This window comes from Acanthopagrus latus, chromosome 10, assembly GCF_904848185.1.
Source record: "Acanthopagrus latus isolate v.2019 chromosome 10, fAcaLat1.1, whole genome shotgun sequence".
NCBI classification, from domain to species: domain Eukaryota; kingdom Metazoa; phylum Chordata; class Actinopteri; order Spariformes; family Sparidae; genus Acanthopagrus; species Acanthopagrus latus.
This window is the reverse complement of record NC_051048.1, coordinates 19135203-19152596: the sequence shown is the minus strand read 5'-3', so window position 1 is coordinate 19152596 and position 17394 is coordinate 19135203. Positions and strand designations below refer to the sequence as shown.

General features: G+C 40.4%; 1 protein-coding gene across 8 annotated transcripts in view; it reads left to right on the top strand.

Annotated features, from left to right (window-relative positions):
* LOC119027099 (phospholipid-transporting ATPase ABCA1-like) overlaps positions 1–17394 on the top strand; it is a 169539-nt gene that overhangs the window by 20356 nt on the left and 131789 nt on the right. For 7 of the 8 annotated variants that reach the window (XM_037111973.1, XM_037111974.1, XM_037111971.1 and 4 more), the window contains one exon: positions 14954–15083. In XM_037111973.1, the coding sequence (XP_036967868.1) occupies positions 15018–15083 (66 nt within the window). In that variant the 5' untranslated portion in view covers positions 14954–15017. Of the gene's footprint in view, positions 1–14953; positions 15084–17394 lie in introns of those variants that run through there. The other variant, XM_037111977.1, reaches the window with a different exon arrangement.

The window sequence follows — 17394 nt, the reverse complement described above, 5'->3', positions numbered from 1 at the left end:
GTTTTAGAGTGTTTTAATCCTGTAAGATTGATTTAAAGGGATGGTATCATGAAACATCGCCACATTCAAATGCCTAAAACAGACTAGACCTTTGTTGTGTAGTCATTTGCGTTTTGTGCTTACTGGCTCAAGGCAGCAGTGTGTTTTTATTTGGTTGCCTATAGCTGTCACACCAGGGGAAACTTGAGGTCATACGTCAGAGAGTGAAGAAGGACGTTGATGATCCAGAGTAAATATATAGGAAATACAACTTGGAAAAAAGTCAGATTAAGATTTAATTTTCAGGCAATGGTGGCTGTTTAACAGTGAATAAAACAACCCCCATGATGCCTTGCTCCCTCATAACATCCTCAGAGTACATCTTCTGCATTTAAAAATAACATACTGTGTTAAAAGTTTAAAATGTTACCATAATCTTACAATAAAATACTTTTGGTAGCGAGCCTGTACGGTGCTCTTTTTCAAGGGTGAAATGTGGGAATTATTGTCTCTCATGCTCATTTATAAAGGAGTAAATCTCTCCTGTAAACCTTGAAAACAAAAATAATGATGATATCGCTGTAAAATCTAACATTCAAAAAGCCTTGAAAATGAAATGAATTTTAAAATGGCTTCGCTCAGAACAGAAATTGAATTTTTAACCCCTTTGTTGAGCTTTGTTGGCTGATGCATAGTGCAGTACAATGTTGGGGCAAAGGATGAAATTAAAACATGTTGCTGTGCTGCTGTGTGATGTGCTGATCACCGAATTCCACTTTTGATATCTTAATCATATAACCTTTTATCAAGGCTAAACTGAGGAGCTCACACTGCCTCCAGGCAAGTCACAGCCACAGTATCAACAACTAAAGCTGTGTGGAGAGAAACCTCTGAATATTATACGCTTATATGCTTTTCTTCTTCGCTATAGTTTAAAATTGATCCACATTATACTTTACTTAATTTGTCTGTGGGGCACATTTCATTTCCTTGCACACAAGAAATTATAATTGAAAGTCATGTCTTTTGTTTAGATTAATACACTGCTGTCTTGTGAATGTGGTGCAAGATGAATTCTGTAATACATGAGGTTTGCAAGCAGAAGATAATTGTGAGTCCTGTGAGCTGGAGTGCATTATCCAACCATGTATGAACAGATGTATGTATTTATTCATTTTTAACAACCAAGTACACATAAAACATGGGCATTTTTTAAGCATTTTTGTGTGAATTACCTAACGTTACACTCGTAATTCGCACACAACACTGTCAGTAGCCACATGTAGGCCACCTGAAGTACACCCTCCTGTCCAGTTGGTGGTAAGTGTACACATTGGACAGCTATTGTCGAGTCATGTATATGATAACTAGCAGGTTTACTCATTGCATTCTTAACCTAGCTGTGGCAAGTATTTTTTTTAAAGAGTCAGACAAATGTGCATTGGTGAAATAACGAGGTAAACAAAAGAAGAATTGATGTTGTGGATGATGGACAAGTAAGTAATATTGATCATCTTCAATAACCAGGAGGAGCTACAGAGCTGATTATCATTAGACATGACAGGTAATAATAGATCGTGACAGAATTTTTGTGGCCCTGTCTGTCAAAATTGATGTACAGTGTAAAAGACTGAGGCAAACTCTGCAACATGACAAATATTTATCACTATTTTTTTTTTTTAAGCTTTCTGCTTTTATCTGACAGGAAAGCGAGGATAGAGAGAGGGGCGGTATGTATGAGCCTGGATGGAAAAAAATATGTCTCTAAATTTCTCTGTCTTGCTGTTAAATGTTAAAAAACTGGATGACTTCTTCTCACTTGTTTTATGTATGTTTGAGTAAAGGTCTTCACCGAAGAAAAGTATTTCACTTGCCGGTAAAGTTTCTTTCAGCTTTTCTGTCTGTGTGAGCAGCTAAAGCAACAGTCCATGAAGGCCCTAACCCTAAAATACAATACTATTTGCTTATCAAATCTCCACGCTTCATTGTAAATGTGAAAAATGTGAAGAGGCAAATTAACAGCTGATTTGACTGCTATACTAATTGACATTAATACATGTCTGTTTGTGTCCGAGTTGGTGGAGAGCTTACTCTGGGAGCATGGCCTACCGTTAGCACCCTGCCATTTGCCTTTACGTGGAACCATAAACAGTGGGCAAGGCACACTACTCACCAAATTAAAACACTAATTCACTCTGAAGGCTTTACAGTATGATAAATAATGTCAATTTCAGAGTTGTGTACGGTTTACAGAATGAGGCCCTTAAAATAGATTCAGTATAATCAGAATAACATGTACAAATTTTCTACTTGTGAACACGTTTTATGCTAAATAATGGAAAAAACCTACATGTATTTTCCTCAAAATGTCAGTTATCAGACTATCCATTTTTCACCCCTCCTCCATCGTCCAAGCCCAAGGTTTTTTTTTATCAGGTTTGGTAACATAATTAGATATTGAACCAAGGCCCTCACACAATAGATGAGAATAAACTGGAAGAAAAAGAAAGGTAGAAGCCACAAATGCGTCGATTTGTGAGGTGTCCCTAACCAATTGACGACTGAAATTCCATTACTTGCCTCTTTTCCTGTGTGCACCCTTGATATTTGCAATATTAGGGAGCCTTTTGGTCTTTGTCTCTGAGCTCGCAGTATGGCTTTCCTCATTGACATACAGTGACAGCTGACATATATGTCAAAGACTGTTTTTTTTTTTTTTTTTTATAGTCCCGCTGAGGTTTATTTGAGCCAAATGCTGGTTGATCTCTTTGAGACAGCAGGTATAAGCATCACTCAGGCAACTCTTTTATGGAGGCTTCAGATACGTGGCCGTCAGGGGCAAATAATTACTCCTCCAGCCCAAGAGTGCCTTTGTGTGCTGGTGGAAAAAACTTTTGACAGTTTCCTCTGTTCAGACATGCTTCAATGCACGCCTAACACCATTTATACTTTTAATAAGGGTCTGGGGTGCAAAACGCCTATTGACTTCATCCTTCCAAATTTATAAGGTCCTTTGAAAACACTCAAAAAAGGTCCCGTTATCTTCACAAGTCACAATGAGGTTCAAGCGCAGTGGAGCGAGATCAGGGACGAGATGCTTTGCCTGCAGTTGTTTCAGTTGGCAGTAATCAATACGCAATCAGTTGTTATTTTTATTTCGCCTTGGAAAGAAATGATTTGCAAGCACATGCACATTGTTGGCAATGTCACTGGAGGTGGACACACTGCAGATGAACATAACTGCAACACATATATATATATATATATATATATATATATATATATATATATATATATATATATATATATATATATATATATATATATATATATATATATATATATATATATATAAATTTAAAAAAAAATTATGTGCCAGGGAGGTGTTGAATCACCTCTGTGGTCTTTCCCGAGGCCTCATGTTGTGCATTGCGAGTTGATAATGAAGGTTTATCCCCTCTGCCTCACTCAAAGGAATTTAAAGCATATATTGAAGTTACACCTTTTTAATGCATTCGCAAAGCCGGAGCATTCTGAGCATGGCGTTATCCGGCCTTAAGTGCTACTTTTAAAGCAGCTGCTGCTTTTTTTTCTAACAGACAAAAGTGAAGTCAAAAGGAGGCTGAGCAATGCCAGAGAAGTCCCTAACCACTAAATAACTTGTGTTGACTGTTAATGTCAGGCTCTGTCCTCCTTAAAATTTGAAAATTGTACCTTAAGATATGTTTTTTAACAAAGAAAGTTAGATATTGATCAATTTGTTTTCCCACTTGAGAAGAAGACGGGAACTAAAACATGTGCATAAGTCACTTGATTCCCCCTGTTGGCAGATGTTTTTCACTTATTCATTCACTTGTTTGCTTGGCATTGCACATCTGAACTACTCCTTGACCTCTCTGTAGCTACACTCCGACTGATGAAGTCTTAAATAATTTCACAGTAAAAGATTTCCGGGGCAATCCATCGGGCTGGGTGATGCCTAAAATCTGTGCGACTCTCCCTGATAATGACTCTTGGAATGGTCAAGCTGGGCCTGTAAATGGGAAGGGAATTTTTATGTGGGGCCAGTCTCAGAGGCCTGAGATCTCACTCGTGCGAGCGTACACAGCTTAGTAGGGCAGGCTCTATATGGTTAGCATTCTTAAAACTGAGCCTGGTAAATGGAGAAGTTGTAGACGCTCAAGCATCTATTGGTCAGACGCTGCATTTTGACAAGGTTCAAGAATAAGTGTAGTGATGATATTATTTCCAAGAAAGTTTGTATATCTGAAGCATTTAAAGGGATATTCTGGTGTAAGTTTAATCCATGGTCTCACACACTTTGACACTGAGTACGACCCCCCTCGAGAGATCAAGTTTGCAGACCGCTAGTTTACGTAGAAACCTCAGAAATGTCTGCACAAAAACAGTACATTGCAGTATACGCCTCCAACAAAAAACCACCATCAAAAAGCCACAGTACAAAAGTACAAATAGGGTCGCAACACATAGTTCGAGGCATCAAACCTCCGCTGGATTAGCCGGATTTCTATTGTAAAATGAACACAATTCACCACTCTCCTGCAGCAGCTTCCTGTTGTGGGGAAGCTCTGCGAGTCGATTACCGAGTGCAGTAGAGTTCTGCAGCTCAATGATGAAAATGTTTAATACTCCATGGAAATGCAATCAAAGTTCATATGTGTCTTACCTATCAGTTTATAACAGTTATTATTGAGCATTTGTAACCGCGCTCGGTAATCGACTCGCAGGGACTTCCCACAACAGGAAGCTGCAGCAGGAGAGTGGTGAGTTGTGTTCGCTTAACAATAGCAATCCGGCTGAGCTAGCAGACTTATGGTGCCTCGATCTATGTGCTGAGACACGGTTTGTACTGTTGCTGAAGTTTGGTGCTGTTCTGAGCATTATTTGTGGCTTTTTTAATGGTGGTTTCTTGTTGGAGGCATATAATGCAATGTATTGTTATCGTGCGGTCATTTCTGAGGTTGCTATAACTACGTAAACTAGCGGTCTGCAAACTTGATCTCTCGAGGGGTGTCTTACTCAGTGTCACGATGTGTTAGACCATAGACTAAATTTACACCGGAATAACCCTTGAAGGAAAGAATGGTGGAAATATGTTGGCACGTATAACATCAATATACATAACGTGTACATCTTGATATTAGCATTCTTGTGACTGACTGTCAGGTGAATGGGGAATAGAGATTAGCATCCACAAACAGTTTGATTCCTGTGAAAATGAGAGCTTGGTGTGTTTTCAGTCACTCTTTGAAACCTGATTGTCTAGAATGCTCCTCGTTTAGATTTAAATGAAAATATCCCCTTTATTTATTGTGTCTCTTCTCGAGTTACCTGTTAGTTTTAAATTTTGCTTTTATAGAGTGAATAAATTAGGTATTTACAGATAACATAGGCACACGGTTCAACACTGAAGAAAGCTTATATCTCCATTAGGGACACAGATAAAAAACAAAAAAAAAAAAAAATTCTCATTAGCGCTTCTTTTATCTTTGCTGCAAGTGTCGGACTGTCTCTTCCCGCTTTGAAAATGAAGATTGTTAAACAGCGTGCCGTGTCACATTTGGGAAATGCTTTTCAGAGTTAAATGTTCAGAGCAGCATCATAGACGATAGCACAAATACTGGTTCTTTAAAAGTGTTCCTCAACTCACAGGTCAGTAACTCTCTGTTTACTCTGTCCCTGATGACTTGTAAATCAGTAATCTTTGAAAAAAATAAAATACATTCGTATTTACCAAAAGGGTAAATGTTTTAGGGTAACTCAACTTTTTGTTAGAACTTGGGCCACTGAAAAGATACTGGAATGAGCCAAATGGATGTGAAATGTATGCTAAAGTATACAGCACTGCGTTATGCTTGAGTCAATGTAAGCATCAAGGCCATCTGTCCAAATGTCAGTAACATCCAACCCAGCTATTGGTAAAACTCTCTGACTCTGAATTGCACCCAGGATCCCAAAAGACTTGTTAACACATTTTAGTCCGATAGAAGTCTTCACCAATACAAGTGATTGGCCCAGCGAGCCAAACCGATGGAGCAGCACCAACTACTGCAGATTATACCATTGCTGACTTTGGCCCCATCAATATGCTGGCAAGTAGCTGGGCTGGCGCAGTTGTTTTTGTGGTTCTCTATGCCAGTGTGGCAGCAGGTGTCACACCTGGCTGTGGCCTCGCAGACTATTAGCCCATTTATCATAGGCTGTCCATATGCACAGTGGAAAAAAATCATAATTTTTTAGCCTCTAAAATTTGTTAGGGCCAGTTCCCCAAACAGCATTAGCACCCACAATTAGCAGATGCAGAGTTTAGTCAGACTTCTGCTTCTGCTGTTTAACGGAAGCCATCAACTCAGCAAGTAGCTTCATCTGGACAGCATGATGTGCGCTGAAGTTAAGTAAGGGGCCCTGCAGATCATGACCCCATCTGTGTAGATATTCGGCAGAAGCCATTGGTGCAGTGACAGAGATGTAATCCCTTACTGGCTTCCCTACATGGATCTAAGTAAAACAGGGTGATGCAAAAATCACTGTATATTGAAAAACTTGTCTTCATTTAATGCTTGGCTTCAGAAAAGCAATGTAGACTGGCTTTCTCTGAGGGGCCGTGAAATGGCAAAGTCACCCTTTTTTAAAAATGTATTTATTTTTTTAATCTGACTGACAAACGCTGCATTAAAATAAGTCTTGATTGTAGGGCTGAATCACCTTTTGAATCTGGGTGGAAACAAATTAGTCAGTGACCGCAGTTTGAGTCTTTGTGTCAACATCATTAAGGATTACACTGCTGGGATATATTTATCAAGACTGTGGGCGATTTCTAGCCATGGCGTCACAAACTGGATGCTTTTTTGACAGGAATCGGGACATCCTAAGCTGCATTTGGGACCAAAACAGGGGTTCACAACAATAACTAAGGGGTGTTTGTTTCGCATGAGAGCTACCTGTTGTGGTGACTGAGGTGAGGATATTGGCACATACCGTATTATTTGTTGATCTGGGCTAAATGCAGCACTATAAGGGACTGTGGGTAGCTTTCCCTGGCAGTCGCTCAGTTTTGATCAACCTTTAATCAGGCGTGTGCAATATTTTCTATCTAACAACAAAGAGAAATTTACCAAGTGTATCTTTGGAGTCTTATAAAATTGGCTAAGAAGTGCTGGAACACTTCTACTTCAATCTCCTGGCCTTATGAGCTCACATCTCAAGGTGTTGTTTTTCTAACACCGTGTTCTCACTGCAGTCCATACAGTGGTGATGTCAATATAGACTGCAGTTTTTCTTTTTTTGTTTTAAGTGTTGTTCTTCCTCTGCACAGTCTGTGTGGGCTGTGTTGGCTGAAGTCAAAACAAACACAATTGTACCCATGGCCAGCAGTCAGGAAGAGGCAACAGCATCTGTCGACGAAGGCTGTTATTTGTTTTCCTCAACTTCTCTGGTTTTTTGTTTCCCCGGGACAACTCTCCACCTGCTAAGAGGAAGACATAACACAATGCGGAAAGCCAAAATGCCAGCTGTGACCCTATAGGGCTGTCTAATGCTTATCCCTTCCTGGTGTCCGTCAGCTGTCTAGTTTGTCCGGATGAACATGGTTAACAAGCACCTGCGTGTTTACTCCTCACCTCATCAACAGGGGGAGAGAAATTGTTGAGAATAAGGGCAGGAGGAAATCAGTTAGCTAGCCAGCACAGACTCAGGGTTAGATCTGGCTTGGCCACAGTGAGCAGCGTTAGATATTGACTGTTTCTGCTTGGGTATTCATCTGTGATCATTTCTTTAACGTTGCTTTTTTAAAATTTGATTGAAATGCAAGCACGCAAGGGTCTAACCAAGTAATAGTGCCAGCTTGAACTTTGATGCACATAAATAAATCAGTGAACTTTGCTGTACTTGAGTTCCCCTGAGCAGGCAATAAAATCAGCAAAGATTGCAAAGAAGCTCCTTCCTCTCGTTCGAGTTTTGGGGAATAGTTTGACGTCCCTAGATCACAGCAGACATTAGTGCTCTGTAATGATGATTTGACTGGTGAGATGCACTACCCCTAATGCCAGTGGGCATTCAGGGTAGCTGTGTTTGATTGTGTAAGTAGAGTGTTATGTAAAATAAGCTGTTTTTTCTCCCTGATTTATTTGACTAATCTCACATTCTTTTGAGCGGATCAAGAATACAACGTTTGATGCATCTCCTCTGCCATAACACTTGATCCTTCGCGGTTTCAGCTTGTAAATTATTTCAGTTTTCTGCTCTCCTCTTTAGAATAAGAAATCATATCCCAAATACAGTAAATAATGTACTGATGCTGAGCCTCGGAGATGGAAACTGTTAAATTAACTATTTGTTGCTCTGAATATTTGCTTTCATTATAGCTTTCCCACTGTATGCTCCTCTAGCTCCTCAGCATGCAGCACGTTTCCTCCTGTCAGGTTCAGGGTGGCGTTTCCATTATCATTTGCTCCTTAAGGTATGCGAGAAATAAATCACAAAGTAGTGCTTTTGCAAATGTTCACTTTGTTTTTCATTAGTATGACTGGACTAATACAGGGTTTTCTGACCTGGGAACAGCAGGTGTACTCCACCGCGTTGGCACCTTTGAGCGGCAGCACTTCATTAGTCGAAGCAATTACTTTTGGGCAGTGGAGGTTTCACCTGCGTTCCGTGAGTGTGAGTGGGTGTAACGAATTGTGTGTGGACCCACACCTCATGACCAAGTCACAGTGACCTTTCTCAGTGGATTGTAGGGACAGAAAAGTTTTTGCTTGTAGTTTGCAAGAGCACTGGAGCAGCAGAGTTTGATCACAATCACGAAGGAATTAACTTTATTAGTCAGAGTTCTTTATTGGCCCACTGTGCTAGTGTTTAAAAGTCAAGCTGGTATTTTCAAATCTTATTAGGAAGTTTGTAATAAGGCTGCAACTAACAATTATCCTCATTATTGTTTAATTCGCCAATTATTTTCTTGTTTGGACAAAAAAGCAGTTTGAAGATGCCACAAACAGCAGTCCACAAACAGGAGACTCTTCATTTACCATTGTAGAAGACAAAAGAAGCAGTTATTGCTCGCCTTTTAAAAAGCTTGAACTGGCAAAGGTTTGGACTCATCTTCCATGAAATGGCTGGAGCAATTGATCAAATTTCTCTCACACAAATTACCGGAATGATAATCAAATGTAGTGTTGTTTTTTATAAATGAGAACAATGAATTGCAGCACTTTTATGTAATAGCATTGCTTTAACTTTCCGGTGGCACTTTTCTTCATGAACACTAGAATAACATCCAGCGTGAGGCTTCCCTGTTTATTTCCTGTCTAAACACCCATCTCATCTACATAATTATATGCTCCCTGTGCACCTCTGGTATTATTCTTTATCACCTAGCATAATAAACTCCTAGCCCCTTGTTACCAAATTATATAGATGCTATAAAACCCTACAGTCACTGCACTTAGCTGCTCCCCTCTTGTGACATGTTTAGTTGATCATCAACAACATCATCAACATTTTCAGGCCGGCGCTGTCTCACAGTAAATAAATGTGCATCCCATGATCCCATCTGGTCTCTCATATCTCTAATTGACGCTTCACTTATTTAAGAAAGAAGAAAAAAAAAGATGAGCTTTAGGACTAATTAGCTCATGAATAATTTGTGCTAAGTCAACAGGTGACTAAATTTCAAAGTTTCGTACAAGACACCCCGCGAGACAAACTCACCACTGCCCATGAATACAAAAAACAAGGCCAGAGAAATGTAGGGCACCGATCCCTGTTTGCCCTCCTCGCCTCATCAGGTGACTCAGACAAGGCTACAACAAGTGGACATATGTGTTCTGCTGCGGGCCTTAGCTTCAGGGAACATGCTGTGTAATGTACACCACCTGTGTGCTGCCTGGCTTGTGCTATTACTGTGGCTACAGTCACCACGACAGGCCCAGCAGAGGTCATTTGCATACTTTATGACTCTGGGTAAAAGGGGATGGCTGGAGGTAGAGGTAGGCAGGGAGCGTGTGTGTATGTGAGAGAGAGAGATGGAAAAAACGTTTCTTTTTGCGTAAGTCATAAGGAGAGACAGTTAAAACTGGCCGAATCCATCTCAGGGCCCTGAGATGTGCTGATGGCTGAAGAGCAAACAGCTCAGAGGTAGGTTGTTTTTTCTGACAGTTTGTTCTCTCTAACAGGACACATGTTTTGCAGCCGGGCCTCCTGTGATGCTGTCTTTTCTACTGCTGCTGCTGCTGTTGTTGTTATTGTAGCTTGCTCTCTACTCCCGAGGCTAGCTTGGGCCCGGGCCTGGGTATCCATACACTTGTCTGTTTTCCTCCGTCTGTCTTGTCTGCAGCGGATCAAATGGAGATGCCCTGAGAAACTGCTTATCTTATTTTGAAAGCGTTTAATAAACTGCCCTCCTGGCAAGCTGCTTTTTAAAATGGAAATAAAGTGGCTGAGGAGGAATTAAAGGATTTCAGTGGATACCTTTTTGTCTTAGACAATAACACAAGAAAATTAAGCACTTATTGTTGAGGGTTTTGTTCCAGTAGTTGGGAATCTGAACGTGCTGACATTGTGGGTTTGTTTGCTGAGTCAGAGGGGAAAGACGGTGAACTTCAGCCTGGGCTGAGCAACATTACCCGAATGGTAATGATTTACAGTGAGCCTGTCACTGACATAACGAGTGGTAAACAGGCGCCACAGATAACGTTATCTATTTTACTTTTTACTGTATTCACAAAACAAAGTCTTCTTGAATGACATGTCTTAATGGTTTGTTAAGTTCATTAAGTGCTAACATTTATCCTTCTTTTTTTATTTATCATTTTCATTTGTTTCTAATGAATGAGTAATTAGCTGCTAAAAGTGATTGACAGGTTGCCCCAGGAAGCACAGTTACCAGAGCTCAGAAACATTGCCTCTCCAAAACTAATTACCTGTAATGACTGACTTAATATCTGTGATATCATTTTGACAGACTCCAATATCACAGCTTAAAGTCTCTGTGATTAAAGGGACTATTTGGAGAGAAAAGGTTGAATTAGTGACAGGAGCAGGAAACAGTAGTGTGGGTTGATGGTTTATTCTCCTGCAAATACTGTTCAGCATGTACACTTTCACTCAGTGTGTACTTTTGGGGGCACGGAGGCATTAGAATAATCCTACTGTGCCTCCAGCATTAAGACATCTGTTTAAGTGAGGCACATTCTAGAGAGATATTTAATGTATTTAAGCTGCAAATTGTTTTTGTAGTGCATGAAGAGGTAAAAAATAAAGTCTGGAATTACTTGTAATTTAAGTCTGAAGTCAGGTCATTGGATCATTAATAATATCTAATATTGTGCTGTGTGTAAGCAGGCTGGCCGTGTTGCATTTTTTTAAAAAAAACCTTGCATTGCTGCTCTGTGAGGGCATGTGGCTAGCAGATGAGGCCAAGATATGAAATGAACTTCTGCCAAAAAACCAATTAGTGGACTCAACCCTGCGCTCCTGTTGCTCAGAATTTGGTGTGAGGGTCTGCAAGATAATCAGGGTCCATCTTTGGGTCAATAAACTCTCTTCCCCATCAGCTTGGCAGCTGGCACAGGGGCAAGCAACAGAGGCGCCCCAGGGAGGGAAGGATACAATAAAGTAAGATTTAAGCTACCATTGGCTGTTGCAGTGCATACTGTAGAAGTTCCATGGACCTGGGCTACCAGGCACCACTAGCTGAAAAACTAAAACCAAATCAGACAAGAAGAAAAGGAAGCTGTTTGCTTTTGTTGTAGCAGTTAATGCCAAACATACTGCAGAATTATATCACCAGTCTTGAGCTGCTGATATAAGCAACCTGAGTGTCCTGGTTCTGTGATTCACATACTTATGATACAACAAGCAGAAGTGTGACCTGTGCACTTCAAAATAAAAGGAGTGTAGTAATAAACAGAAGAAGTGGATTATGGAGTGGTCTGAAACTGTACTATAGTTGTTTAGTATCTTTTATGATTCTGGGTAACCAGTAGAATCCGCTGTAGCAACCTTGGTCCTCTGTGAAAGAGCGAGCAGGTTGCTATAAACTTTTCAAAGCCATCTTTGAAAAGGAAAAAAATATATATTTTTCATTTCGTCTTCTGATGAATATTTTAATGTTTGCACCTTGCACTACATTTTCTGTCAGTTTTTTTCAACTGTATTTGTTTCTTTGTTTGAGTCTTATGAGAGAACCTTCTCACATTGTACAGTATGTAGTCTTGCTGTAGGGGAGCTCGTGATAGAGAGAGTTGGAAAGAGAAAAAAAGACAGATTGAATGAAGTAGCACTGGGACCATTATGCCCTTCAGAGGGCTATAGCGGCCCCCTTGTAACGGATGTCGCAGACATTCTCTGCCGTCCTCTGCTCTCATGCTGTATGACAAATATCTGTTTACTCTTTCGATCATCCTCTGGGCTGAAATAATGCACTTTGCTGTCCCTAGTCCCCAAACGCCGGGCACGCATCAGCACTTATACCCTCTCAATACTTTTTCCTTTTTTTTTTTGTATCACTCCATTCTCTCCCTTTCACCCCTCCTTGGTCCTTTCATGGGGCTTTCTTTGGAACTAATGATACTGTGAAAAGCTGATGCCAATGCCTGATGGCCACAGTCTTGTGAAAAACGAGTCCAAAAAGTGGCAAAAAAAACTTATTCCAATTATTCTCAGCTCTCCCAGTCGCAGATTAAAATGATGATCTGGAAACACTCTTCACACTGTATGGTGTCTGTTCTCCAGAGGACCGTCTTCATTGTGTTTTGCTACACAGTGACTGCAATGCAAATCGCAATCATACCCGCTCTTGTTACTTGTTATCTGTTCTTTAGATGTGGAATTGAAAAAGAGTCCTTGAGCAGGGCTTTTTTTCCGCAACACTCCCCCACACACAGATACATACACACAACACACACACATACCGTCTTTTACAGGCACATCTCTTTTTCTCAGATCCTGACACAACTCACGCACGCACATTTTTGACGTATGGGCTGAGTATATTCTTAGAGATGTTTTTCACCCTTCATGCTTGACGTGATTTCAGAGTGGAGGTGGTACCAGGCTGTCCTTTTCTCGTGCATTACATGTTTCAAAAGACAAGGCTTGAAAGCTGTGCTGGCGAATGCAGCACATACTCAATTATACAAGCACTGATGGAGTCGAGTGGTCATGCGTGTACCTCTTGGTGAAGACCAGGGCCATTTTCCCCTTGTTCAGTTCCATAACCACCATGTCCTTCCTAAGATATACGAAGCTGGCCATGTAGAGAAAACTACAGCAAATAATGATTAGGACCCCGCAAGGAAAACTACCATGGAGGAGGCAATGTGATTGCAGCATTTTCATCCTACAGCATCTCCTGTAAATGCCAGAAACATGGACCTCTGCAACAGTACAAATGGACACTGCCAACCAAACAAAATGATAGTCAGGAGAGTCTGTGCTTAGCCCGTTACCACCTCACCAATACCCTCCAACAGATTATTGAATGGCGCTCTAATTCTTCAGCCCATCAGAGCTCTTATGTGGCCATTTGGAAGTTTCCCATGACAGTAAATAAAACATCCATGAGGTAGCAGTAAATAATGTAAACACACAGAGGGGAGGATGGTACAGAAAGAGGAAATGGAGCGTTAAAAGGTGGCACATTTGTCAGGGCTACCCTTGGGCTAAAAAGCCCATCCCCATCCTCCACCTGCACCACCTTATACACAAGCTCTAATCTTTAAAGTGTCCACAGAGCCTCAGTGGAAGTGCTCTGCAGCCTGCTGTAAACACAGCGAGGTTAAGCAGTTAATAACTTTATTCTTCAAATGTTTTGGAGCTTTGCAGCATCCCTCCCTGTATTTATAATATTTTGCAATAAAACTTTTATCACATGCAGTCAAATCAAGCATAGTTTTATGTATGTGCATATTAGAAATACATTTTTCAGCCTGTAACTGTTTGTCCACAACACACAATAAAGAAAAAGAAAGACAAGGAAATCTGATCCTTTGATTTGCACTGTTAATTCAGAAATAAATCAAATGACACATGTTTGCAGGTAAGTACAGGATGCATCAGTTGTTTCAGTTATTTTTTTCATATTCTTGAACAAGAAGACATCAAGTCCATCCTTATACTCAAATGTATTGTATAAGAATTGTACTGTATATTCATATATAGATATTATATTTAGTTTATGTCAGAGTGTGGGTTTCCAGTGGATTAGAGATAATGGTATTGTTCACAATACATTATCCCCCACTACATTGTGCAGGTAGACACAAAAGTCCATTGTGAGTAGTAGGTAAAATAAATATCTCTTAATCCCAGAGTAGGTAATAATCAGGACCTCACAGCAGGCTGATGTATAAACTGTAGTCACAGGACGGACGTCAGTTGTGGAGTTTTTAATAAAGGTCATACTTGATGTGGCAGTGTAAAAACACCACGGCGGATCTATTTGTTTATTATCTGTGTAATCAGTTTTCAGTTGCCAGTAAAACCAGCCGTAAAGATTTAACGGCAATCTTTGGTCCACATGAAAAGTGAGGCAGCTGCCCATGTAGCTTTTTGTCTTCTATTTTACTCTGATCACCAAGAAAAAAGGCTGATTAATTGACAAGAATTGTAGCGCAGTGGTGGTTAATGAGACAGAGCGCACAGTTTACATTGCCTCATCCACCATGAAGAGGCATAAAATGAAGGAGAGGTTTTGGTTTTGACCTAACAGTTTTATATGCAGTACATTAAGCAAAATAACATGAACATGGTCTTTAATAAAGGTTCTCGTACTGTAGATCCAAGTGCTGAGACATTGCACCATCCTGAGATTTGCTGAGTGTAGGTGATAATAATTCTTAGAACAGGTGCTGCACCATAAGCCCCAAGGCCTGGGGAAGAGAATGATTAGTGGCACTCCCCCAAGATGCATTGCTCCTCTGTATTAAAACCAAACTCTGCCTTTTATTCCCTCCAGGGTTTATTAAGTGGGCCAGTTGCCATAGCGACGCTTTGGCAGGAAATTGCCAGGATAAGCCATAATGGGTCTCCTGACGCAGTTCACCCTGCTCCTGTGGAAGAACTTCACTCTCCGGAAGAGACAAAAGGTACACTTGTGCTCGCCAACCCCCCCTGCAAATTAAGGTATATCTGCTAAAATTGGTCAGCAATGGAGGGAAAATGAGAATATGGTCCCAGGGTTGTGTCATCAAGGGCGACTAAGTTATTCATGGGGGGACAGGTAATAGAAGGGATTTACTACCAAAATTGTCTCCTATAGAAGTAAGCTGCCTTTAACTCTGCTGCAAGAGAACAAGAACAATCTTACCTTAATGCCAACCAATTTCAAGTGTCACCTTCAATTTTTGGAGATCTATCTCTTGTGCACGTTATGTCACATCGCCTGTTTTTTTTAGTTCTAACAAAGCCGGTCTCTGGCCTAATGGAATGGGATAGGGAGTGACGAATGTTAAATGCTTTGTTTGAAGGGCAAATGTTCTTTCTGGCCCTTTCTCACACACACTTGCTGTCCTCAGCAATGTTATCCAAAAGTTTAGTGTTACTGCAGTTTACAGAAAGTGTCACCAGGCAATTAGAGGTCATTAATTTTTACTCTTCATCTGAAAGCTCAAATACACTGACTGACATTTAATTTTTTTTTTTTACGATGCACATAAACTGTCCCTGCTCCTTCACTTCAGCTGAAATTTTAACTGCTTTCATATTTCACCATTTCAGTGACAGTTCAACTGCTTTCACCGCTTCAAGGTTTAGTTCACCTGCTTTGAAGTGCTCACCATCCAGCTCACAAGTCAACCGCCTACAGGGATTAAACTTCAATTCAAATGCTTTCAGCGGTTTCACTTAAAAAACATGCTCCAAACTTTCACTTTAACTGACACTTCAACTGCCTTAAGTGCTTTTACTGTAACACCGAACCCCCATGCTTAACATTTAAATCATTTTTAAGCTGATTTTCAGCATATGCAAGCACATTTAAGTTATCTCTGGATTGCTTTTTTTAACTTGTAGGGCTTTATCTTCATTATTCTCTAAACCGCTAAACGTAATATGAATTGTTAATTCTATTAGATACACCAAAGTTTGTTTAAACAATTCACCGCATTTTTTGAGAGCCCAAAAAGATGTCTTCTAAGTTCTAACTCGTTTGTCCAAACCAACAGTCTTAAAACTCTTAAACATCATGTTTTTTATGAACTAATCACTTTTATGTTAACAGGCATTGTCTCTTTTTCCAGGCCTCTTCCCATAACGCCACTCATTACTTCCTCATTCCCGCAACAGACAATACTGCAGCATACACATGATGCATCAGTGATATATGGTGGATGTTATTGCCTCTGATGTCATCCACACTGGCCTAGAGGTCACATGCTGCAGAACAGTCGCACCATGTGTCGCACACCACATCCCAAGGGTCAGAACAAGTTGTCATGGAATCCAGTCAGCCTTATGAGTCATTTTTGAGGCAGATATAGCTGTTACAAAGAGCTGCAGTGTGTTCTTTGATTTACACCCTTGCAGTGATGATAGGAGTCACATCCACCCACTTGTTTTGTTAGGGGTTCAATCGCAGCAGTGCGTCTGTTGCCGGAGCAGAACAAAAGACATCTTCACCAAAAAAAAAAGAAAAGAATTGGCTTTCATCAAAGTTCTTGCTTTCCTGGAATAACTCAAGGCAAAGTCATTTGCAATTTCGCAACTTTGTATCTGAGAAGCAGCCCCCCCCCTTAATTTTTTCCACAAGCAGAAAAGAAATGTATGGTGTCTTTTGCATCAGGAAGAAATATGTGCTTCCATTTCCCAGGAAATATGTAAGGAGACAGTGGTGGTTTTGTGCCTGGAATGTGGGATATTTGGCCAACATCAACATGAAATATTGTTATTAGACAAAACCAGTGGGAGTTAGCAAGGACAATGGTGCTTCTGGAGGGCTCGTGGAGGTTAATGACCAATTATATGAATGCCTCACCAAGCATTTTAAGATTTTACAACAGGCATGAAACTGATTTTATGGTCCAGTATTTCACATAATTTCATAGGAGGAGATTATCTATTCACAAAGACGCTGGTGTCCGATGGCAAATGCCTGGGGAGCCAGACATTGAGAAAGTCCCCATGATCCCTGTGTTCCCTCTACATTGCCTTTTCTTTGGAATACATTATGATAATTCAGCCTCTCAGCAGAACTACATCCTCTCTGACATGCACTGGAGGGAATTAAAAGACAGAATTAGATATTCTATCTAGTTTCTTTGAAATATGTGCACTGTGACAATTTTCCCATTTGTAATTCATTGACAAAATCGTAGAACAGCATATTCGCTGCGTGCCTATATATATATACATAACAGAACTCAATAGAATGTGTTCAGCTCCCACCCCTCCTCCCCATTA